The 26814-nt window shown below is 41.5% G+C and overlaps 2 protein-coding genes across 4 annotated transcripts; one reads left to right on the top strand and one right to left on the bottom strand.

Annotated features, from left to right (window-relative positions):
* Positions 1-828: 828 nt before the first annotated feature.
* pelo (pelota mRNA surveillance and ribosome rescue factor) lies at positions 829-21034 on the top strand. 3 transcript variants are annotated; one of them, XM_029629720.2, is made up of 13 exons: positions 829-1056; positions 11192-11284; positions 13448-13598; positions 13806-13896; positions 15994-16157; positions 16843-16903; positions 17101-17262; positions 17520-17566; positions 17682-17755; positions 18064-18135; positions 18912-18986; positions 19153-19184; positions 20474-21034. In XM_029629720.2, the coding sequence occupies exons 1-13, from the start codon at positions 1016-1018 to the stop codon at positions 20566-20568; spliced, it is 1158 nt and encodes a 385-aa protein (XP_029485580.1). In that variant the 5' UTR covers positions 829-1015; the 3' UTR covers positions 20569-21034. The 3 variants fall into 3 exon arrangements, with proteins under 3 accessions (XP_029485580.1, XP_064864117.1, XP_029485581.1); XM_065008045.1 differs by having other exon boundaries at positions 17520-17570; positions 17686-17755; XM_029629721.2 differs by lacking the exon at positions 829-1056 and adding an exon at positions 1635-1843.
* LOC115106718 (progestin and adipoQ receptor family member 4-like) lies at positions 20796-25011 on the bottom strand. Its single transcript, XM_029629722.2, has 3 exons — positions 24674-25011; positions 22278-22496; positions 20796-22153 (listed from the first exon to the last, which is right to left on the bottom strand). The coding sequence occupies exons 1-3, from the start codon at positions 24837-24839 to the stop codon at positions 21717-21719; spliced, it is 822 nt and encodes a 273-aa protein (XP_029485582.1). The 5' UTR covers positions 24840-25011; the 3' UTR covers positions 20796-21716.
* Between the last annotated feature and the right edge of the window lie 1803 nt (positions 25012-26814).

The raw sequence follows: 26814 nt of genomic DNA, 5'->3' as shown, positions 1-26814 counted from the left end.
TATTGATACATCATCCAAAGTGTAATGAATAACTGCACCATGCTCAAAGGGATTATTCAATGTCTGTTGTTTTTTTACCCATCTACCAATGGTCTTTGTGATTGAATCTGTGCTTGATATTCTCTGCTCGACTGGGGGACCTTACAGATTGTATGTGTGTAGTCGTTCAAAAATCATGTTAAACACTATTATTGCACAAAGAGTGAGTCCAGGCAACTTATTATGTGACTTGTTAAGCACATTTTTACTCCTGAACATATTTAGGCTTGCCATAACAAAAGGGTTGAATACTTATTGACTCAAGACATTTCAGCTTTTCATTTTTAATTAATTGGCAAAAATGTCAAAAATCATAATTCCACTTTGACATTATGGGTATTGTGTTTAGATCAGTGACACAAAACCTCAATTTAATCAATTTTAAATTCAGGCTGTAATATATCAAAATGTGGAAAAAGTCAAGGGGTGTGAATACTTTCTGAAGGCTCTGTAAATAGTGATCGAACACTGGTCACAATGTTTACATACTGTTTTACCCACTTCATATGTATAGACTGTATTCTAGTCAAGGCTAGTGCTATATAAGTACTTCTGTAGTAGTTTTTTCTATTAATATACTGTCCATACTGTCTATGCACACCATTATACATATATATATATTTATATTCCGGACTCTGCTCTTTCTGATATTTCTTTGTTTCTTAAATGTATGTGTATCGTTTTGTATTGTTAGGTATTACTGTACGAATTTCGAAAGAACCAAAAAAATCTACCATCTTCACTGTGAGACTTTTATTTTGAACGGAAATTGCCACCTTGTTCCTGCTTGGTATTACTTATTCTTGCTGGCGGAACGGAGGTCAGGCCGCCAACCCAACTCTCTTGAGCGGTTCATTCTAAAGAAATAGATAACTAGACACTTGAGAGGAAGTAAATATGACACTAGCTAAATGTAATAATAACTTCTTCATATGCTAGCAAATAATACTGTTGTTTATAACAAAGCTATTACACCATGAAGTTGCTTCATAAAGATATCGAAAAAGACAATGCCGGGTAAGTAAGCGTCAACAAGCTAACGTTAGCTAGCTGGTAAGCTAACGAACGTTAACGCTTGCGCAGGTCTGTCGCTAGTTAGCACATGTGTCCGACGTAGCAGTATATACTTCTGGTACAATGCAACTATTCAGTCACTACCAGTGTATTTTATGCATTTCTATACATCATTAAACAAGAACAATGTTGTATCCATGTGTTGTTTAATTTGACATGGAAATGGCCGTCCTGGTTTATCAGCTGCTGAGCACAAACTATGGGCAGTTGTCCATACTCATAGTCATGCATGCTAGCTAGTTTAGCTAGAATATCATCATAGGAATACCATTGCATTATAATATTGTTGTGCTGAGTGCTTTATTACCAGGGGTTTTCAAACTTTTGTTGTCCAGGGACCCCCGCGCAGGTAAACCGGCGACCCTGGACACATTACATTTTTAACAATGCTTTTTTTTCTTTCTGATAACTAGCTCATTGCATCCGTTGAACTAGTTGATTGCATCCGTCGTGGAGCCAAGTTTCATAATATGACAGTATGTCCCAGCTGCTTGCCGTAGTTTTGAAGTAATCACGAAAAAACAGGCTTATTAGTTCCATTGAGCAACGTGGCACCAACTCTCCTTCTGAACGTTCTATTCCCAGTTTATTGCTCTACGTCACAATGCCTGCTTTGCTATTGATGGCAACGAGACCTGCCCACGTTGCTGGTTAGTTAGAATGTAAACAACAACAAAAAATACTCATGGAACTCTGAGGTCGTCCCATTGTTTACTACGGGGAAATATAGGTATGTCTGTCTATTTTGCCAAATATCTCGCAATGTTTATATATATATATATATATATATATTTTTTCTCCAAAGTTGACACTATTTTTAAACAGTATAATCTCCTCTTTATAATTGTGTAAGGCTGGACAGCGTACTCCCCGAAATACCTTTTGCCCTTGGAACGCTGAGTTCACCCCCATTGTTTTCCTATGGAGAGGCATGCTGGTATATTTCGCCAAATATCTCGCAATGTGTATATTTAGATTTTTTTCAAGGCGGACACCATTTTAATCAAGATAATCTCCTCTTTCTAATTACACAAGGTTTGGCAGGGTACTCTCCTGTCATCGGTCGCTAGACCAGAAATAGTCATACGTTGCCATTTTTTCCCCTACTTCATTTTATTCAGACATAAAGCACACTTGGCACCATCGATGTGCGGATGTTTACTTTTTACACGATTTGTTATTTTTTACGTTTCGTCCTAAGAACATATTGTAGTGTTAAATTTTTTAAAAAGGATACATTTTTTTTTGGTGACATTTAGGCGAAATTGAATTCTAAGCGTCACAGTGAACGTTCGATTCCATTCATTAGCTTATGGGCTTGCGCTAGTGTTCCTGCTTAGCCAACGTTCTTTTGCTATTTTTCAGCCCTGGGTGAATTTTGACTCGTTCTATTGTCCAGACTACCCATACAGTGGGGCAAAAAAAGTATTTAGTCAGCCACCAATTGTGCAAGTTCTCCCACAAAGATAAGAGATCTGTAATTTTCATCATAGGTACACTTCAACTATGACAGACAAAATGAGAAAAAAAATCCAGAAAATCACATTGTAGGATTTTTAATTAATTTATTTGCAAATTATGGTGGAAAATACGTTTTTGGTCACCTACAAACAAGCAAGATTTCTGGCTCTCACAGACCTGTAACTTTTAATCACCTTCCGGAGACACCTGAAACCCCACCTCTTTAAGGAATACCTAGGATAGGATAAAGTAATCCTTCTCACCCCCCCCCCCCCCTTAAAAGATTTAGATGCACTATTGTAAAGTGGCTGTTCCACTGGATGTCATAAGGTGAATGCACCAATTTGTAAGTCGCTCTGGATAAGAGCGTCTGCTAAATGACTTAAATGTTAAATGTAACTTTTTCTTTAAGAGGCTCCTCTGTCCTCCACTCGTTACCTGTATTAATGGCACCTGTTTGAACTTGTTACCTCAAACAGTCACACTCCAAACTCCCAAGACCAAAGAACTGTCAAAGGACACCAGAAACAAAATTGTAGACCTGCACCAGGCTGGGAAGACTGAATATGCAATAGGTAAGCAGCTTGGTTTGAAGAAATCAACTGTGGGAGCAATTATTAGGAAATGGAAGACATACAAGACCACTGATAATCTCCCTCGGTCTGGGGCTCCATGCAAGATCTCACCCCGTGGGGTCAAAATGATCACAAGAATGGTGAGCAAAAATCCCAGAACCACACGGGGGGACCTAGTGAATGACCTGCAGAGAGCTGGGACCAAAGTAACAAAGCCTACCATCAGTAACACACTACGCCGCCAGGGACTCAAATCCTCCAGTGCCAGACGTGTCCCCCTGCTTAAGCCAGTACATGTGCAGGCCCGTCTGAAGTTTGCTAGAGAGCATTTGGATGATCCAGAAGAAGATTGGGAGAATGTCATATGGTCAGATGAAACCAAAATATAACTTTTTGGTAAAAACTCAACTCGTCGTGTTTGGAGGACAAAGAATGCTGAGTTGCATCCAAAGAACACCATACCTACTGTGAAGCATGGGGGTGGAAACATGCTTTGGGGCTGTTTTTCTGCAAAGGGACAAGGACGACTAATCCGTGTAAAGGAAAGAATGAATGGGGCCATGTATTGTGAGATTTTGAGTGAAAACCTCCTTCCATCAGCAAGGGTATTGAAGATGAAACGTGGCTGGGTCTTTCAGCATGACAATGATCCCAAACACACCGCCCGGGCAACGAAGGAGTGGCTTCGTAAGAAGCATTTCAAGGTCCTGGAGTTGCCTAGCCAGTCTCCAGATCTCAACCCCATAGAAAATCTTTGGAGGGAGTTGCCCAGCAACAGCCACAAAACATCACTGCTCTAGAGGAGATCTGCATGGAGGAATGGGCCAAAATACCAGCAACAGTGTGTGAAAACCTTGTGAAGACTTACAGAAAACGTTTGACCTCTGTCATTACCAACAAAGGGTATATAACAAAGTATTGAGATAAACTTTTGTTATTGACCAAATACTTATTTTCCACCATAATTTTCAAATAAATTCATTAAAAATCCTACAATGTGATTTTCTGGATTTTGTCTGTCATAGTTGAAGTGTACCTTTGATGAAAAGTACAGGCCTCTCTCATCTTTTTATCTTTTTAAGTGGGAGAACTTGCACAATTGGTGGCTGACTAAATACTTTTTTGCCCCACTGTATGTTAGCAAAAATATATACACTGCTCAAAAAAATAAAGGGAACACTAAAATAACACATCCTAGATCTGAATGAATATAATACTCTTATTAAATACTTTTTCTTTACATAGTTGAATGTGCTGACAACAACATCACACAAAAATTATCAATGGAAATCAAATTTATCAACCCATGGAGGTCTGGATTTGGAGTGACACTCAAAATTAAAGTGGAAATCCACACTACAGGCTGATCCAACTTTGATGTAATGTCCTTAAAACAAGTCAAAATGAGGCTCAGTAGTGTGTGTGGCCTCCACGTGCCTGTATGCCCTCCCTATAATGCCTGGGCATGCTTCTGATGAGGTGGCGGATGGTCTCCTGAGGCATCTCCTCCCATACCTGGACTAAAGCATCCGCCAACTCCTGGACAGTCTGTGGTGCAACGTGGCGTTGGTGGATGGAGCGAGACATGATGTCCCAGATGTGCTCAATTGGATTCAGGTCTGGGGAACGGGCGGGCCAGTCCATAGCATCAATGCCTTCCTCTTGCAGGAACTGCTGACACACTCTAACCACATGAGGTCTAGCATTGTCTTGCATTAGGAGGGACCCAGGGCTCACCGCACCAGCATATGGTCTCACAAGGGATCTGAGGATCTCATCTCGGAACCTAATGGCAATCAGGCTACCTCTGGCGAGCACATGGAGGGCTGTGCAGCCCACAAAAGAAATGCCACCCCACACCATGTCTGACCCACCGCCAAACCGGTCATGCTGGAGGATGTTGCAGGCAGCAGCACGTACTCCACGGCGTCTCCAGACTGTCACATGTGCTCAGTGTGAACCTGCTTTCATCTGTGAAGAGCATATGGCGCCAGTGGCGAATTTGCTAATCTTGGTGTTCTCTGGCAAATGAAAAACGTCCTGCACGGTATTGGGCTGTAAGCACAACCCCCACCTGTGGACGTCGGGCCCTCATATCACCCTCATGGAGTCTGTTTCTGACCGTTTGAGCAGACACATGCACATTTGTGGCCTGCTGGAGGTCATTTTGCAGGGCTCTGGCAGTGGTCCTCCTGCTCCTCCTTGCACAAAGGCAGAGGTAGCGGTCCTGCTGCTGGGTTGTTGCCCTCCTACGGCCTCCTCCACGTCTCCTGATGTACTGCCCTGTCTCCTGGTAGCGCCTCCATGCTCTGGACACTACGCTGACAGACACAGCAAACCTTCTTACCACATCTCGCATTGATGTGCCATCCTGGATGAGCTGCACTACCTGAGCCACTTGTGTGGGTTGTATAGACTCCGTCTCATGCAACCACTAGAGTGAAAGCACCGCCAGCATTCAAAAGTGACCAAAACATCAGCCAGGAAGCATAGGAACTGAGAATTGGTCTGTGGTCCCCACCTGCAGAACCACTCCTTTATTGGGCTTGTCTTGCTAATTGCCTATAATTTCCACCTGTTGTCTATTCCATTTGCACAACAGCATGTGAAATTTATTGTCAATCAGTGTTGCTTCCTAAGTGGACAGTTTGATTTCACAGAAGTGTGATTGACTTGGAGTTACATTGTGTTGTTTAAGTGTTCCCTTTATTTTATTTTTTGCGTAGTGTATAATCCCGTCATGTTTTATCATAAGGTGAATGTCAAGTAGAAGTAATCAACATTTTAAAATAAATAGATTTGGTAAAGAGTTCATTTTTATTTTAGACCTCCCGGGCCACAGTTCATTCTATGAGGAAGTGTAAACTCTAACATAGTCTTTTAACTAGAAATGTAAAGGTTTCTTGGCATACAGAAAATGTTACTGTTGTAAATCACATTTTCTGCAGTACACATTTTGAAGATTTGAAGCTAATTTACTTGAATTCTGTGCATTTTGCCATGGCTAATGCTGTGTTCCTCTGCGCAAACATTACAAAATCAATGAGCATGTGCCTGGTTTTTGGAATTTTCAATTCTCCTTGACATTTATATTTAAGGCCTTTTAGCAGATGCTCTTATCCAGAGCAGTTAATTACAGTTCATTCTTCTTGTGTTCTTCTTAAAATAGCTAGGTGAGACAATCACTTATCACCCGTTGTTGTAAGTACGCTAATATATTAAATGCATTCCAGAAGTATTCAGACCCCTTCACTCTTTTCTCTTTTTTTTGTGACCTTTATTTAGCTAGGCAAGTCAGTTAAGAACAAATTCTTATTTTCAATGACGGCCTAGGAACAGTGGGTTAACTGCCTGTTCAGAGCAAAAACCAAGCCATGAGGTCGAAGGAATTGTCCGTAGAGCTCCAAGAGGATTGTGTCAAGGCACAGATCTGGGGAAGGGTACAAAAAAATGTCTGTAGCATTAAAGGTCCACAAGAACATAGTGGCCTCCATCTTTCATAAATTGAAGGTGTTTGGAACCACCAAGACACTTCCTAGAGCTGGCCGCCTGGCCAAGCTGAGCACTTGGGGGAGAAGAGTCTTGCTCAGGGAGGTGACCAAGAACACGATGGTCACTCTGACAGAGCTCCAGTTTCTCTGTGGAGATGGGAGAACCTTCCTGCAGCAGTCCACCAATCAGGCCTTTATGGTAGAGTGGCCAGACGGAAAACACTCTTCAGTGAAAGGCACATGACAGCCTTCTTGGAGTTTGCCAAAACACACCTAAATGACTCTGACCATGAGAAAAAATATTATCTGGTCTGATGAAACCAAGTTTGAACTCTTTGGCTTGATTGCCAAGCTTAACGTCTGGAGGAAACCAGGCATCGCTCATCACTTGGCCAATACCATCCCTACGGTGAAGCAGGGACTTGGAGACTAGTCAGGATCGAGGGAAAGATGAACAGAGCAAAGTACAGAGAGATCCTTGATGAAAACCTGCTCCAGCGCAGGAGTGGCTTTGGGACAAGTCTCTAAATGTCCTTGAGTGGCCCAGTCAGAGCCTGGACCTGAACCCTTATCGAACATCTCTGGAGAGACCTACAATAGCTGTGTACTGACTCTCCCCATCCAACCTGACAGAGCTTGAGAGGACCTGCAGAGAAGAATGAGAGAAACCCCCCAAATACAGGTGTGCAACGCTTGTAGCATCATACCCAAGAAGACTCGAGGCTGTAATCGCTGCCGAATGTGCTTCAACAAAGTACTAAGTGAAGAGTCCGAATACTTACGTAAATGTGATGTTTTTGAATTAAATGTGAAGAAAAATAAACAGTTTTTGCTTTGTCATTATGGGGTATTGTGTGTAGATTGATGAGGGGAAAAAATAATTTAATCAATTTTAGAATAAGGCTGTAACGTAACAAAATGTGGAAAGACTGAAGGGGTCTGAATACTTTCCGAATGCACTGTATGCAGAAGTATGTGGACACCCCTTTAAATGATTGGATTTTGTTATTTCGGTCACACCCGTTGCTGACAGGTATCAAATTGAGCACACAGCCATGCAATCTCCATAGACAAACATTGGCAGTAGAATGCCCAAACTGAAGAGCTCAGTGGCTTTCAACGTGGCACCGCCATAGGATGCCACCTTTCCAAAAAGTAATTTTGTCACATTTCTGCACTGGTAGAGCTGCCCTGGTCAACTGTACGTGCTGTTTTTGTGAAGTGGAAACGTCTAGGAGCAACAACGGCTCAGCTGCAAAGTGGTAGGCCACTCAAGCTCGCAGAACGGGACCGCCGAGTGCTGAAGCACGTAGCACCTAAAAATCATTTGTCCTTGTTGCAACACTTACTACTGAGTTCCAAACTGCCTTTGTAAGCAACTTCAGCACAGGAACTGTTCATTGGACGCTTCATGAAATGCGTTTCCATGGCTGAGCATCCACACACAAGCCTAAGATCACCATGTGCAATGCCAAGCGTCGGCTGGAATGGTGTAGAGCTCACCGCCATTGGACTCTGGGGGCAGTGGAAACGCGTTCTCTGGAATGATGAATCACGCAGTCCGACAGACAAATCTGGGTTTGGTGGATGCCAGGAGAACGCTACCTGCCCGACAGCGTAGTGCCAACTGTAAAGTTGGGTGGTGGAGAAATAATGGTCTGGGGCTTTTTATTGTTTAGGCTTGGCCCCTTAGTTCCAGTGAAGAGAGATCTTAACACTACAGCATACAATGACATTCTAGACGATTCTGTGCTTCCAACTTTGTGGCAACAGTTTGGGGAATGCCCTCATGCACAATGCAAGGTCCATACAGAAATGATTTGTTGAGATCGGTGTTGGAGAACTTGACTGGCATGCACAGAGCCCTGACGTCAACCCCATCGAACACCTTTGGGATGAATTGGAACGCCGACTGCGAGCCAGGCCTAATCACTCAACATCAGTGCCCAACCTCACTAATGCTCTTGTGGCTGAATGGAAGCAAGTCCCTGCAGCAATGTTCCAACATCTAGTGAAAAGCCTTCCTATAAGAATGGAGGCTGTTATAGCAGCAATGGGGGGGGGGCAACTCCATACTAATGCCCATGATTTTGGAATGAGATGTTCGATGAACAGGTGTCCATATACTTTTGTTCATGTAGTGTACATTTTCCGTCAAAGTTATGATTTTATCAACAAAGTCAGTGCTAGTAGGAAAATACAAGTTTCATATATTTTTTTGCTTGTATTTGATTGTTAGTTCTCAACGATGGTATTATTGAGAAAAAAATATATATAGTTCAATATCTTTTCTGCATGCTTTCTATCTGGTTTAAGTTGACACAAACAGTTTTTCCATCCTGAAAATAACCATTTAGACGGCCCACTTAAGAATTTTCAACATAGAAAACCCTGTAATAAGCTCCAATGACTGTAATTTATTTATCTACTTCCTCAGTCAGGTGAACAGGAACAGGTAGCATGTTAACTGTTCCTGTAGACTTCGACATTGTTCTAATGCTAGTTGGCATTGTCTCATGAAATTACTTCAAATTTCCTTCATACTGGACGCAGAGACATAAAAATGGTATCCACGGTGGTATTCTGTTGCAGCTAGTGATATTCAGTAAATAATTCTTTTTCAGATAATTATTTATTTAAAAACTTGATGTCTTCACTATTATTCTACAATGTAGTAAAAATAAAGAAAAACCCTGGAATGAGTAGGTTTGTCCAAATCTTGACTGGCACAGTTTTTTTATGTGAAAAATAATTATTTACTGAATATCACTAGCTGCAACAGAATACCACCGTGGATACCATTTGTATGTCTCTGCGTCCAGTATGAAGGAAATTAGAGTTAGTTACCATTGGAATAAAATACTATTCCAATGGTACAAGATCTTTATTAAGCATTAAACTATGAAATAACACATATGAAATCATGTAGTAACCAAAAAAGTGTGAAACAAATTCATCAAATTAGCCACCCTTTGCCTTGATGAAAGCTTTGCACACACTTGGCATTCTCTCAACCAGCTTCATGAGGTAGCCATGAAGCTTTTGACTGGTACTTGATGACAGCTTTACACCCTCTTGGCGTTGTCTCAACCAGCTTCATGAGGAATGTTTTTCCAACAGTCTTCAAGGAGTTCCGACATATGCTAAGCACAGATCTGGCTGCTTTTCCTTCACTCTGCAGTCCAACTCATCCCAAACCATCTCAATTGGGTTGAGGTTGGGTAATTGTGGAGGCCAGATCATCTGATGCAGCACTCCATCACTCCTTGGTCAAGTTGCCCTTGCACAGCCCTGAGGTGTGTTTTGGGTCATTGTCCTGTTAAAAAAAAAATTATAGTCCCACTGAACGCAAACCAGATGGGATAGCGTATAGCTGCAGAATGCTATGGTAGCCATGCTGGTTAAGCGTGCCTTCAATTCTAAATACATCACAGATCGTGTCACCAGCAAAGCACCATCACACCTCCTCCATGCTTCACGGTGGGAACCACACACACAGAGATCATCTGTTCACCTACTCAGCGTCTCACAAAGACACGGCGGTTGGAACCAAAAATCTCAAATTTGGCCTTATCAGACTAAAGGACAGATTTCCACCGGTCTAATGTTCATTGCTCGTGTTTCTTGACACAATTAAGTTTCTTCTTCTTAATGGTGTCCAATCTGAGTTGCATTTAAATCTAATGAACTTATCCTCTGCAGCAGAGGTAACTCTGGGTCTTCCTTTCCTGTGGTGGTCCTTATGAGACCCAGTTTCATCATAGCGCTTGATGGTTTTTGTTCTTGACATTTTCTGGTTTGACTGACCTTCATGTCTTAAAATAATGATGGACTGTCATTTCTCTTTGCTTATTTGAGCTGTTCTTGCTATAATAGGGACTTGGTTTTTTACCAAATAGGGCTATTTTCTGTATACCACTCCTACCTTCTCACAACATAACTTATTGGCTCAAACGCATTAAGAATGAAAGAAATTCCAGAAATAAACTTTTAACAAGGCATACCTGTTAATTGAAATTGCATTCCAGGTGACTACCTTATGAAACTGGTTGAGAGAATGCCAAGAGTGTGCAAAGCTGTGAAAGCTGTCAAGGCAAAAAAGGGTGGCTACTTTGAAGAATCTCAAGTATAACATATATTTTGGTTTGTTTAACACATTTTGGGGTTACTACATGATTCCGTATGTGTTATTTCATAGTTTTGATGTCTTCACTATTATTCTACAATGTAGAAAATAATAAAAAATAAAGAAAAACCACTGAATGAGTTGGTGTGTCCAAACTTTTGACCGGTAGACCCCCTGCAGTACCTTGGGGGAAGTGGAACCCAGTTTGAAAACCCCTGCTCAATACATTTCCATCCTCATTGCTACACAGAAACCGTTATTATTGTCTTGATCAAATTGAATGACTAACCTTCCAACATAGACTTGAACCACTAATAGCAATTCCCATTACAGCTGATTTTGATTACTCTCAATCTCACACAACCTGAACTGAGCTCTATTATCAAGGTTGTGTGTGTGTGTGTGTGTGTGTGTGTGTCTCCCAGTCAGGTGACACTGATGCCGGAAGAGGCAGAGGACATGTGGCACACTTACAACTTACTGCAGATCGGTGACAGTCTTATGGCCTCCACTATTAGGTAACTTGCTATTGTGACTGATTTCATTGTGCTTGCTTAACAGAATAACGTCCTTCCACTCGAGCCTGCACTGGTACTCAATCTCGGATTCTCTGTCCTGCAAACTCACTGGACTGCCCACTTGACAACATCTTAGCCAACTGCGCTATAGAAAAGTTTGATCGTGTGGGTGGAAACATTTCAAGTTATCGAGTGAGGTTACAAATCTAACTCTGTTACACTTTCACTATGGTACATAATCCTAGTCTGGTCCCAGATCTATTTGTTCTTTGTAGCTAAATATGTTTGTTGTCATGTTTGGCACAAACAGATCTGGTACCAGGTTAATATAATCCTGCTCCGAACCATGATCATACTACAGTTCTGCCATCAGTGGATGGTTACCATTTGAGTGTTTCAGGAAGTCTTTGAAATCTGTGTGACATAGTACACTGCTCAAAAAAATAAAGGGAACACTAAAATAACACATCCTAGATCTGAATGAATGAAATATTCTTATTAAATACTTTTTTCTTTACATAGTTGATTGTGCTGACAACAAAATCACACAAAAATTATCAATGGAAATCAAATTTATCAACCAATGGAGGTCTGGATTTGGAGTCACACTCAAAATTAAAGTGGAAAACCACACTACAGGCTGATCCAACTTTGATGTAATGTCCTTAAAACAAGTCAAAATGAGGCTCAGTAGTGTGTGTGGTCTCCACGTGCCTGTATGACCTCCCTACAACGCCTGGGCATGCTCCTGATGAGGTGGCGGATGGTCTCTTGAGGGATCTCCTCCCAGACCTGGACTAAAGCATCCGCCAACTCCTGGACAGTGGTGGCGTTGGTGGATGGAGCGAGACATGTTGTCCCAGATGTGCTCAATTGGATTAAGGTCTGGGGAACGGGCAGGCCAGTCCATAGCATCAATGCCTTCCTCTTGCAGGAACTGCTGACACACTCCAGCCACATGAGGTCTAGTATCGTCTTGCATTAGGAGGACCCCAGGGCCAACCGCCCAGCATATGGTCTCACAAGGGGTCTGAGGATCTCATCTCGGTACCTAATGGCAGTCAGGCTACTACCTCTGGCGAGCACATGGAGGGCTGTGCGGAACCCAAAGAAATGCCACCCCACCGCCAAACCGGTCATGCTGGAGGATGTTGCAGGCAGCAGAACGTTCTCCATGGCGTCTCCAGACTCTCACGTCTGTCACGTGCTCAGTGTGAACCTGCTTTCATCTGTGAAGAGCACAGGGCGCCAGTGGCGAATTTGCCAATCAAGGGGGTTCTCTGGCAAGTGCCAAACGTCCTGCACGGTGTTGGGCTGTAACCACAACCCCCACCTCTGGATGTCGGGCCCTCATACCACCCTCATGGATTCTGTTTCTGACCGTTTGAGCAGACACATGCACATTTGTGGCCTGCTGGAGGTCATTTTGCAGGGCTCTGGCAGTGCTCCTCCTGCTCCTCCTTGCACAAAGATGGAGGTAGCGGTCCTGCTGCTGGGTTGTTGCCCTCCTACGGCCTCCTCCACGTCTCCTGATGTACTGGCCTGTCTCCTGGTAGCGCCTCCATGCTCTGGACACTACGCTGACAGACACAGCAAACCTTGCCACAGCTCACATTGATGTTCCATCCTGGATGAGCTGCACTACCTGAGCCACTTGTGTGGGTTGTAGACTCCGTCTCATGCTACCACTAGAGTGAAAGCACCGCCAGCATTCAAAAGTGACCAAAACATCAGCCAGGAAGCATAGGAACTGAGAATTGGTCTGTGGTCACCACCTGCAGAACCACTCCTTTATTGGGGGTGTCTTGCTAATTGCCTATAATTTCCACCTGTTGTCTATTGCATTTGCACAACAGCATGTGAAATTTATTGTCAATCAGTGTTGCTTCCTAAGTGGATAGTTTGATTTCACAGAAGTGTGATTGACTTGGAGTTACATTGTGTTGTTTAAGTGTTCCCTTTTATTGTTTTGAGCAGTGTATATTGCCATATTGACTATTTTATGGTAATTCAAAAATAATTAGAGCATTACAGCTCAAGTGTGAAAAGCTATCTACCTCACTTTGTCACTCACTCACTCATTCACTCACTCTCTCACACACACACCTTTACTACAAAGCGCAGCCTTAGTGACCCATGATACCTTTCTCCCTGATTCCTCAGAAAGGTGCAGACTGAGTCATCCACGGGCAGCGTGGGGAGCTCGAGAGTGCGCACCACCCTGTGTTTGTGTGTGGATACTATTGACTTTGACTCACAGGCCTGCCAGCTGAGGGTGAAGGGAACCAACATCCAAGAGAATCAATATGTGAAGGTCCGAGATTAACAACGTTGAGGACAAAAACAACGCACTTCCACTTCCCTGTAACTGTTATTATGTTAGTTTGGCGTTGTCACATTACCAGTAGACAAATCATGATGCTAGGAATGCTAATGGTCTAAGTTACGTGGAGTTTCCAATTTTATTTTGTTGTTGTTTTGTAGTAGCAAGTGAAGGAAGTGCTTTTTCCTCTGTCCCTAGATGGGGGCTTACCACACCATTGAGTTGGAGCTAAACAGGAAGTTCACACTTGCCAAAAAGATCTGGGATAGTGTCGTCCTCGATAGGATCGGTGAGTGTGTACTAGAGGTCGACCGATTATGATTTGTCAACGCCGATGCCGATTATTGGAGGACCAAAAAAGCAGATGCCGATTAATCGGCCCATTTGTTTTTTTGTAATAATGACAATTACAACAATACTGAATGAACACTTATTTTAACTTAATATAATACATCAATAAAATCAATTTAGCCTCAAATAAATAATGAAACGTTCCATTTGGTTTAAATAATGCAAAAACAAAGTGTTGGAGAAGAAAGTAATATGTGCCAATATGCAATATGTGCCATGTATGTGCCATGTAAAAAAGCTAACATTTATGTTCCTTGCTCAGAACATGAGCATATAAAAGTTGGTGGTTCCTTTTAACATGAGACTTCAATATTCCAAGGTAAGAGGTTTTAGGTTGTAGTTAATATAGTATTTATACGACTATTTCTCTATACCATTTGTATTTCATATACCTTTGACTATTGGATGTTCTTATAGTCACTATAGTATTGCCAGTGTAACAGTATAGCTTCTGTCCCTCTCCTCACCCCTACCTGGGCTCGAACCAGGAACACATCGACAACAGCCACACTTGAAGCAGCGTTACCCATCGCTCCACAAAAGCCGCGGCCCTTGCAGCGCAAGGGGAATAACTACTCCAAATCTAAAAGCGAGTGACGTTTGAAACGGTATTAGCGCACACCCAGCTAACTAGCTAGCCATTTCACATTGGTTACACCAACCATTAGGCTGATAGGCTTGAAGTCATAAACAGCGCTGTGCTTGCGAAGAGCTGCTGGCAAAAAGCACGAAAGTGCTGTTTGAATGAATGATTACGGGCCTGCTGCTGCTCAGTCAGACTGCTCTATCAAATCTTACTTAATTAACATAATTAACACACAGAAATTACAAGCCTTTGGTCATTAATATGATCGAATCCGGAAACTATCATTTCGAAAACAAAACGTTTATTTCAGTGAAATACGGAACCGTTCTGTATTTTATCTAACGGGTGGCATCCCTAAATCTAAATATTCTTGTTACATTACACAACCTTCAATGTTATGTCATAATTACGTAGAATTATGGCAAATTAGTTCGCAATGAGCCAGGCAGCCCAAACTGTTGCATATACCTTGACTCTGCATGCAATAAACGCAAGAGAAATTACACAATTTCACCTGGTTAATATAGCCTGCTAAACTGGATTAGTAGTCATAACTAGTGATTATGATTGCTTGTTTTTTATAAGGTAAGTTTAATGCTAGTTAGCAATTTACATTGGCTTCCACTGCATTTGCGTAACAGGCAGGTTCCTCGTGGAGTGCAATGGTTAGAGCGTTGGACTAGTTAACTGTACGGTTGCAAGATTGGGATCCCCTGAGCTGACAAGGTGAAAATCTGTCGTTCTGCCCCTGAACAAGGCAGTTAACCCACCGTTCCTAGGCCGTCATTGAAAATAAGAATGTGTTCTAAACTGACTTGCCTAGTTAAATAAAGGTATAAAAATAAAATTGGAAATCGGTGCCCAAAAATACAGATTTCCGGTTGTTATGAAAACTTGAAATCAGCCCTAATTAGGCCCTAATTAATCGGCCATTCTGATTAATCGGTCGACCTCTAGTGTGTACTTGTAACCTGTGAGGTGATGGTGCTCCTCAAAGGCTTAAATCCCTGTTTTGTTGTTTTGTACGTAATCTGTCAATCAAAATCATTGAATTTCAAGGTATTCCACTCACTAAGTCTTTCATATGGTTCTCTGTATTGAGACCTGTTTTGACATGGTTCCCACTGGTCGAGAAATGTCAGGAATATCATGGAATTTTCAAATACGCATTCCAGACAGGAGAAGTCAGGGAATTTAGTAAATACATTGATGCAATTATGGAAAATCAGGGAATGTTTCATATGGATCACAGTTTATACAGTAAATGATCAGAAACATGTACATTGCATTGCCGAATGTGTGTGAAAGTTGTCACATGGAAATTCTTATCTGTAGACATGGAAAGTCGTGGGAAAGTAAATAGATTTACGACAGAGTGCGAACCCTGTTTTGAGTACCTAGGCCTGTATGCAACCTGAACTCTTATTCTATTTCCTGTGGCCCTCTCAGAGCAGGCGTGTGACCCCACCCAGAAGGCAGACGTAGCGGCCGTGGTGATGCAGGAGGGTCTGGCCAACCTGGTGCTGGTGACCCCTGCTATGACCCTACTAAGGGCCAAGGTGGAGGTGACCATTCCTCGCAAGAGGAGAGGCAGCTGCACCCAGCACGAGAAGGTCAGTATTGGCTTCATGACCCCATCATTAAAGGGGCTTACAGACAGGGAGCTGCCAAAGTCGGCACTAGCGGCATGCTGCAAATCTAACTAACTCTGTTACATTATAACTATGCTACATAATCCTAGTCTGGTCCCAGATCTATTTGTGCTGTGTAGCCAACTATGGTTGTTGTCATATTTGGAACAAACACAGAACAATGATCATATGCCATACAACAGTTCTACCATCAGTGAGTAGTTGCCATTTGAGTGTTCCTGGAAGTATTTGAAATCCGTGTGACATGGTATATTGCCATATTGACTATTCTATGGTAATACAAAAGTAATTCGCCTTGGTGATGCATGAGAGTCTGGCCAACCTGGTGCTGGTGACCCCTGCTATGAGCCTACTAAGGGCCCGAGGTGGGGGCAACCATCCCTCGCAAGAGGAGAGGCAGCTGCACCCAGCACGAGAAGATGAAAGTGTTTAACTGGAGTGGAAGAGAAGCATGTACCTCGCGTGCCCTTGGTGGCAGCTGCCGTCCCTCCCTGTTCCGCTCTCGCCAGGGTGGGAGGCAAACTTGCTGCCAGCTTTACATAGAAACCAATGGAGGCGGCTGTATTTTATTTTCCTGTGTGTAAGCATCTTAACAATCAGTATGCGCAAGGGTTTGGTTTCCTAATGGGTTCTTTCCCTCTCTCAGGCCCTGGATAGGTTCTATGAGGCAGTGATGCAGGGGATCCTCAGACATATCAACTTTGACGGTGGGTCCTCTAGTATATCCCCCTTCATGGTGAAACTCCCTACTGAACACAACTCAGGGCTGATTAAGCAGGCATCATCTGGCCTGTGAAATGGGGCAGATTTAGATCACGTGACAGTCTCTCCGCCTACACACCTACTCACCTTTTACCTAATATCACCTCTTTCTCACTCTGGTCCTCTGTCTTTTTTGTGTCAGTGGTGAAGTGTATACTGGTGGCCAGTCCAGGGTTTGTGAAGGACCAGTTCATGGCCTACCTCTTCAGAGAAGCAGTCCGACAAGACTCCAAGATTCTGCTGGAGAATAGGCCCAAGTTCATGTTAGTCCATTCCTCCTCGGGACACAAATACTCCCTAAAAGGTAGGGAACATGTTTTGATAACGTTACAATGTATTATTACAATGCATTATTAATGTGGTTGTAATGCATTGTAAGAATTGCTATAAGCATCTGTAACCCCTTATATCTTATTATCATGCTTATAAGATGTAATAATACATATACTTGTCAACTTTAAGTAATGTGTTATTTATGTTTATTTTATTTCAGAATGTTGTTTTGATATTTCTTCCTTTTCTGTGGGGCAATGCTTACTGGGTTGTTTTTTTTTCCTGCAGAGATTCTATGCGATCCAGCTGTCACGGCTAGATTGTCTGATACCAAGGCGAGTGTCCCATTTAGTCTATTAATCCTACTAATAGTCTATTAATCCAGCTGCGTGGTCCTTTCAATAGGAACACTGCAGTTTATTCATGCTTTGTCTTCTCTGTGACTCACAGGCAGCAGGGGAGGTGAAAGCCCTGGAGGACTTCTACAAGATGCTACAACATGAGCCCGACAGAGCCTTCTATGGGTGAGAGAGAGACCGTAGTCGTGTTCATTAGGGCATACAGCAAAAACAGTTTTTACACTTTTTTACCGTTTAGCGACAGAAAACGAAAATGTACGTTGTTGGACACATCTAGATGGTCCCTCCCTGTTTTGGTTTGTTTTCTTTCTTTAAACTAAAATCTGAATTAGGCTAATAAGAACAAGTTTTCCGTTGCAAAACGTTTTGCTATGGTGTGCCCTACTGAACACGATGCCAATGACTGACTATGACATTGAGAGTCCTCATGTTCCACCACTACTAAACACCTTTCTATTCACTTGATGTTGCAGGTTGGCTCACGTGGAGAAAGCTTCCGAAGCACTGGCTATTGACATCTTGTTGATTAGCGATAAGCTCTTCAGGTATGTAGTTTTATGGAAGTATATCTGGATTTCTGTGGGGGAAAACTTATTTTGTGTGTGTTTTTATATAAATATTTGAGAAAGTGAGGTTAGAGACCTACACATACAATGCATGTGTATCTGTCATGTGTGAATTGTGCTCATGTGTGTTTATAACCTAACTCGAATGCCACAACCAAAGTTCCCTCCAGAAAAAAAGAAAGTTATTCTATTCTCAAGATAAGTAGACTTACACAGAGTGTATGAAACATTAGGAACATCTTCTTAATATTGAATTGTCCCCAGAACAGCCTCAATTTGTTGGGGAATGACTTCTTCAAGTTGACTCCAATGCTTCCAATGGTTGTATCAAGTTGACTGGATGTCCTTTGGGTGGTGGACCATTCTTGATAGACACGGGAAACTGTTGAGCGTGAAAAACCCAGCAGCATTTCAGTTCTTGACACACTCAATCCAGGGGGCCTGCACCTACTGCCATAAACCTTTCAAAGGCACTTAAATCTTTTGTCTTGTCCATTCACCCTCTGAATGGCACACATACACAACACATCTCAATTGTCTCAAAGCTTTAATAAAATGCTTCTTTTAACCTGTCTCCTCCCCTTCATCTACACAAATTGAAGTGGATTTAACAAGTGACATCAATAAGGGATCATAGCTTTCACCTGGTCAGTCTATGTCATGGAAAGAGCAGGCAGCGAGAAGATGAGCTGTGAGGGGGTGTCGTCGCTTATCTGTGCATGTTCTTCATTTCATTTGGATGTCTCTGTCCCCAGGCACCAGGATGTGGCCACACGGAGTAGATACGTACGACTGGTGGACAACGTGAGAGACAATGGTGGAACCGTGAGGTAGGGATAGGCAGGAAAGAGAAACGATGATAATGGTGAAAATATGATGAGTAAAAAAAAATATGATAGGCTACTGTAGACAAGTTATACTGTAATTATGATGATTGTTTCTTATAGTGATCATGTCCTCGACTCTCATTCTGATCCTCTTTATTTTCTTCCACAGAATATTTTCAAGCCTTCATGTATCTGGAGAACGTACGTTTTGTTCCTTCCATATTCAGTGACATGTCAATGCCAATTTCACAGATGTGTTATTGGTAGTATACCATGGGTGTTTCTCAATGCATACTGCCGTGCTCCGAGCATGCAAATTGGAGCACGGTAGGGTCGGAGTGCGAGTGCAAATCAAAGTGTGTGAAACGGAGCACAGAGGGCACTTCTCAAATGCGTACTCCGTTTGTACATGCATCGACGTAAACGTCAACGGAAAGTATTTTGTACGCAACTACTGACAAAAGGATGCAACATTTATTGAAATAAATGGCGGCCATTATTTGAGCTTAATCGTAAGAAAAAACACTCCGACTTCAGAATGAAATGTTGCCTATTCACTTTTCATATGTTGCCTGACTACGATATTTTATCTTGATATGTTAATAAATACATGCTGTGTTAGTTTTGGCATGTTTACCTGCCTACGTGCCGTAGATCGCAAGCCCATAATAATAGGGCTAATAATAGGGTCAATAGGGCTAGCTACTATAGTACTGTTAACCAGCCAGGTGGCCACGAATAATTGTTTGCTAACTACCCACAAACAATTGACATCTATCTTGCATAATAATAGTTTTAGGTCATTTTTGCCTGTTAACTATCTGATTAGCTACATTATTACGATTCACATATAGCTAGCTGATAGTTATGAAGTAAAACGGTTGCTTTGTGTATATCTTGTTTCGTCTCTATTGCCATTGTTGTCCTGGCTGGAAGACGGTTCAGTGAATGGATAAGTTTATTGCCCTAAGTCAATAGGGCTAGCTAGCTAGCCACGAAGAATTGGTAGCAACCTATGAAAAATATACATCTACCTTGCATAACTTTAGTTTTAGGTCATTTTTTTCTTGTTTAACTAGCTGGCTAGCTAGATTATTACGATTTACATATCTAGCTGAAAATTAGGAAGTTTGCTTTGTATATATCTTGTTTTGTCTATTGTTGCCATTGATTTGGCTAGAAGAAGGTTCGGTGAATGGGGAGGTGAAGCGTAAGGTAACACAGTAGGGGGAGTGCGAGTGCTTCTCAAATGTGTTTTTATGCATTTCTCACAAGAACGTACTCACAAGAATGTGGTCGGAGAATGCACTCGGCGCATGAGTGTGGAGATACGGTTGTATGCATATTGAGAAACACCATAGTGAATTTCACTGATAGGGTTACTGAGTAGCATTGCATCATTGAGTGTGTGATATTTATTATTTGTCAACCAAATACTGTATAATTTGCTTAAACAATTGAGCAGCCTCATTTGTTTCTCCCTTGTACAGAGTTGACCCAGCTCAGTGGAGTGGCGGCAATCTTGCGTTTCCCCATCGCTGATCTATCGGAGCCTGAGGATGACAGCAGCTCTGATGAAGAATAAATGACACACTGCAACAGAGAAATTAGACCTGGGGGTACTCTTAGTCTGCAGAACTGTGAGGAACACAGCGCAAAGTTGCAAGAAGAAATAGAGTGCATAAAGTGCAAAACCTGACCATTATTGCTTTATCATCATACTCACAGAATTTGACATGCTTGTGCTTTTGGGTTTAAGGTTCAGTACAAGTAGAAGTGGTACCAATGTTAAGCCTGAAAGATAAAGTCTGGTTTACATTAATGCTATGGTTAAGCCTGTAATTTGTTTGGTGCCAAGTCTGAATAAAACACAAATAATAATAAATACACAGAAAATGCACACCTGATTGATCTGGATATAAAATGCAGTGTATTAATATTGATAAAACATGTATAATTGATTTCTAATGAGAGTTTTGCATCTACATTTTTCCTTTCGAGTGTGTGTATATATATATATCTCTTTCTTGCAATTAAACCGCCAAAGCTTACGTTTTCTTGTCCTGCCATGTTCTTTTCGTAGTAACTTTTGTACTTTTTGATGCCACAGTAACATTTGTTTCTAACAAGAAAATTATAATGGTCAAATACTGAAAGGGAGTATTACTGGAAACAGGAGATAGAAATATATATTTATTTAATTTATTGCAATCCTTTTCATTGAAAACAGTTATGTTGGTCACTGGAGGCAAAGGCCTACTGCATTTTAACTGATACAGAATCGTGTAGATGTGTGTCCATCTCATTGCAAAGTAATAACACTGAAATTTGGGTTCAAAAGCAAAACAACAATTCCCTGACGTCCATCATTAATAGCACCAATCGATTCTTATCCCTACATTCTTCTGCTGTATGGGGGTGAATATTTCAAAATGGACAGTGAATCAATCGTAATCCTGACAGTAATTTCAGCAGCTAGTCCTAAAGTGCATGTTAAAAACATTCATTTCACTTGTCACCCATAGAAATATAATTTACGAGAAGGTTCAAAGCCCCTCAGACCACAGAAATGTTAATGTGTACTTATCGGTAAGTACATTCAATATGGCTGCCAGTCCACCCATCACCGAACATAGACTTGAATGGGGCTGTTCATTCTGGTCATTCTATTTTTATGGTCACACCTACCCACCCCTCAAATCCTACGTCCCAGCCCTATTTGTTCTCTGTCCCTCACTCCAACACCGGACACTGGAATGTCTTAATCCAGGCTAAATCCTCCAGCATCCCCCAGTGCATGTAGATAATGGAGCAGATCACCAGCACATGCATTATCTGGTGGCTGTTGCACCAGTAGTCGAAGAGGCCTGGGCTAAAACGCTCGGGCACCCGGCTAAGGTTCACCAGGCCACCCATGATAGCCAGCATGTCCATGGTGAAGAAGAGGCGCAGCGAAGCTGGGCTGCCTACACCGTCGCCCAGCCAACGGAATAGGAAGAGGAGCACACGGAAGAGGGCCTGCCAGATGAAAGCGCGAAGGCGCCCATAGTTGCTACGCGCTGTGGTGGCACAGAGGATGCCCCAGGCTGAGATTAGGCTGTAGGTCAGGAGGGCCAGGATGCAAGTGACAGGGTAGCACATCAGGGTGATATAGATGATGGGCAGGCATCCTGGTTGACACAGAAACAGGAGAGTCAATGAAGATGGATGTGTGTGACTGTGATGAGAATAGGAAGGAAGGATACGTTTTCAAACATATTTCAAACAACTGATCTGGAATCTGACTTTACCTACCCAAGGTGTTGACCAGGCAGACTCCGACCATGTCAAGGGAAAGGAGTGTGTCGTAGATGGGCTCCCCGCCCTCATGGTTCATGAAGGTGTGGTAAAGCACTGAGCCCACGGTGGGGGACAGGCAGGCAAGGTAGTGGAACACACACATCCACGTTTGCTCCACCTCGGACCAGGGGATGTTAAGTGGCAGCAGCACAAGGAAACAGAAGAATGGGATTCCTGGATGGATGGAGGGAGATCTCAGTATTGATCGACTTTTGAAGTCTAGACTCTTATTTTGCCATGCTTTGCTAATTAGAGGTTCAAGCAGCAAATCTGCAAGAAACCTTATTGTATTTGTTGGAGTTCATTATTATTATTATTATTCCATAAGGGCAAATTCACACAAATTCAAATTCCTGTGAGATGGTAAGGCCTACAAGGTTGAGACTTTGCAAAAAAGGTAAAGGGCAACATCTTGTCAAGCAGTGCCATGTAAATTGGCCACATGGTGGTGCTATAACAAGCAATTGAAGATGAAAACTTTGAAAGGTCACGCCCTTCACCCCATGAGACCTAGGGAGAATCTCAATACTCATTGTGTCCTCTCTCCTTCTCAAAACCCACTAAATGAGAAAGCCAGAAGTCCTGTTTTGAGGAGGTGAGGAGAGAGGACGTGAGGAGTATGCAACTAGGATTCTCCCCTAGAGTCATAAAATGTTGTACATATGTCCCTCTCCTCAAAAGAAACATTTGCCTCTAGGACCCATAAGGTGATGGATTTTCCAGCCATTTTGAATTTGTGAAAAACACTTAAAACGCTACTCCTCTCGCACCGAATGACCGATTTGCACAAAACCTAAAACATGGTCTCAGATCTCTCAATGCAATGTTTTCCAGGCTAGCACCTCAAACAACATGGCCACTACTAACCATTGAACATCCACATGGGCATGGTTTGGCACATTCTACAGTATCTGAATTCTATGGTATTTCAATTCAATCTTTCAAGGTAAAGATGACATGTATTTAATAATGTTTTGTTGTAGTGGGGACATTAAAAGTGTGATTTTGTTTTCATTTTATTTGTATGTTTAGCTCACATAATATAATTTAAAAGTATACATTACGTTGTCTGTAATAGAGTCAATGTGGCAAAAACTAATGTTGACATTAATAAATGCATTTATATACCTTCCAAAATATTTTTTCGGAGGAGTACCAAGATGGAGGCACAGTGGATTCAACACAGTCTAGGTCAGGTATATTGGTACCAGTATATGCAGGGGAGTACACCAGATAAAGGCTTACTCTGTGTCCTTGAAATGGCCCTCATAGTATAATAGCCCTGCAGTTTGTTTTGTCCAACACCATTGCATTTCTCTGAAGTCTCTCTCACAGGTGTATTGCAGCCTGCTGAGCAATTCTCCTATGCTAATCCCCTCCTGAGTTAGAGTTAGTGTTAATGTGCTTAGCTACAGAGGATATCCAAGGAGGAGTCACATCATAGAGGCTGCCACACTTAGTTCAAGGGTGCATAGCTGCACGTGCTTAAACTACGAATGTTATGCAATGTTATGCATTGCATAGCATTATGCACATCTCAGTTGTAGGGTTTCTGAGAGAGTGGGAAATAATCATACAAACAAAATGTATCCTGACCCATTAAAGTGGTAAAAATAGTCAAAACACTTTTCTATCTTTCAACTCTCAATTTTTTGGATGAATTATTATCATCATATTTTACATGTATGATAATTTCCATGCTTTTTTTAGCCTAAGTTTCATGCATAGCCTAATTGAGAGTTGTTGCCAAAGATAGAAAAGTGTTTTGACTATTTTTACCACTTTAATGGGTCAATCATACAACTCCAAGGCCAATTACTAATGCAATATATCCAGGACAAGGACAGATTACCAGTAATCCCCCATATCCTTGTCTCTTTACACATACTTGTAAAGTACCGGTATGCATGTAAATGGCCCAGAAGTGAGAGTAGCCCAAAGTGGCCTATTTTTCAAACTTGCAGCTGTTAACAATTTCATTACTGGTGTAGTAAGACATCTACTAGCCTACAAAGACTACATACACACTTAGACTATACATTAAATACATAATACACATGAGATGAGACAATTTAGTTTTAAAAAACAGGAGAACCATAGATAACACTTTATATTGAATTATTAATCGTGACTACACTTTGTAAATAGTATCAACAATAAATCAATTAGTATTTCATACATTTTTTGTAAACATGAAAATGTATAAGCGTTACAATTATCAGTTATATATGTATAATCATTTAGATATATATAAACGCATTTATAATGAGACATTCATGAGTTATTCTGAAGTGTAAATTATCAATAAACTATGCCAGTTCATATATCAACGGTAGGGGCCGTATACTTACCATGGGTATAAATGTTACCAAATTCATTGTGCAAGTAGAACAAGCTTCTGATGCACCCTTGAAAGGTTGAAATTGGCCGGTAGCCCGTCAGGATCAAGTCATTGAACTGAAGATGAGGAGGGGTTTTCTCCAAATTCAGTAGTCGTGGTCCATGTAAGCAAGCCATGGTGGCTTTCTCCAGCCAATGTCCCCCTGAGTTTACAGGACATCAGTTGATCGTGCAATATAAATATATCCTGAAAGAGTCTCCAGTAAGAACTTTAGGCACATACATTGTCAAGTCAAGCAGGATAGTTGGCAGGATAATGTCGGTACGAGTCTCATCCTTGGAACAGGTACTGAACTTCTTAGCAAGCGACCTGTTGAGCTCACAGAGTGGCATGCTTTCTGTGTGACCAATCAGCAATCACTGTTATTCATAGGGTTAAATCTGGTGTAATCCTCACTGGAAAGCTGTGTGCGGTGTGCTTTGCTCACTATTTCAATGTCATATACCTGTTGCCACCAAGCCCCTACTCAACATTCTCCTCGATTTGTCTGTTTGTTGTGGAGTTTGTAGGCTGCATGCACAGTATATTCTAATGCTCTTGCTCTACAGTACTGTCATTTCAGTGGCTAATCTAGGGATTGCACCACCTTAATGAGTATGAGGAATAGTTGGGATAAAGATGCTTTAATAAAGAAGCTATGGTAAATGTGGCACAGGCCATTTCAAGATGGGCAACCGCAGCACTGCTCAAACACACTACCACCTATTACACCAACAAGATATTGTTTGATATTGTTTGATATTGTCCATCACATCTTGAAAGATACAAAATAAAAAATAAATACATGCATAAAATAAACTTTTGCCACATTGATGGTATTTCCAGTCTGTTTTTATTCCATCAAAACTGTCCAAAAATGTACAGGTGTTTGCCACAGGTAGTAAAACAAAACAAAAAAAACTTTCCCATACAAAATACATTTGTTTGAGTTTGAGTTTATAAAACTATGCAGACAAAAACTGGACTGATTCAATCAACACATTAAATATTTGTAGCACACAAACTCTCAAAACATGATTCACCTTATCCAGTAAGTGGAGTAAGACAGGTGGTTACGAAATGAAATAAGACAGACACATAATCAAGATACATTTGTAGAAAATATAAACTACAAAGAAGGTATACCCTAACAAGACTTAAATGTGTGTTTTCTTAGTTCTAGTGATATTACAGACATGGCATGAAAACTATAAAAAAATATGTCAGGCAGGACTGGTTTGGCATGGACAGGGAGATATGAATAATTATACAAAAACTAGAGATCAATTAAAAAGGGAATTAAAACAAATATACAACAACAACAGCAATGTAAAAAAATCTAGTGAAGTTAAATGCTGTAAATGGCCACCGTCACCCTGGTCAACCTACGAGGAGAAAGACAAGAGGGAGAGAAAGTGGTCAACACAATTCATATTCATACTGCCTAATATTTAAAATCTATAGGATCATCTATAGGACACGTTTAGTCTACCTTTAATGTTTTACCTTAGTATCCACTATTCCCAAAGAATCCTGTTAATTCATATTTCTTCTCCTTTGCACCTCCTGAAAATAAAAGGAAAACGTATATAGAAAAAAGAAGACAATTTCGTATCAATTTCTCTCTTATCTGCCCAAGATAACCACTCAAAGACACAGACGTTTGTATGCTTGATTACATAATAACACGGCTCTTTAAATATATCCAGAGGGGCAATGCAGACAGTGTCCCTCACAAAATCTGGTACGGCAATGCCAACACTTCAACAGAATCTTTCAATAACTTAAATTCCTTGGTTGAACGTGTGCATGGCTGCGGGAAGATGTTTTGGGTTAGGGGTCCTGTCGATGGGGTAATAAAGTCATGTAAGGAGTAATAAAGTAAGGAGTAATGAAGGCCAGTTCACAAATTTTGTGGACACTTATTTTTAATAATAATGAAAAATATATGTATTTATCGGGGGGTGCTGCAGTCAGCACGGCCTACTTCCCGCGGCTATGCATGCGTGATCATGCATTTTAAGTTCTTCTACTAAAAATACCAATAGGAACTGAGACATGCATGTTAGACAAACAGGGTAAAATTACTTATGACCTCAGCAAAAAAATAAA

The sequence above is a fragment of the Oncorhynchus nerka genome, linkage group LG23 (assembly GCF_034236695.1).
Source record: "Oncorhynchus nerka isolate Pitt River linkage group LG23, Oner_Uvic_2.0, whole genome shotgun sequence".
Classification (NCBI taxonomy): domain Eukaryota; kingdom Metazoa; phylum Chordata; class Actinopteri; order Salmoniformes; family Salmonidae; genus Oncorhynchus; species Oncorhynchus nerka.
This window is presented reverse-complemented; position numbering and strand designations above follow the sequence as displayed.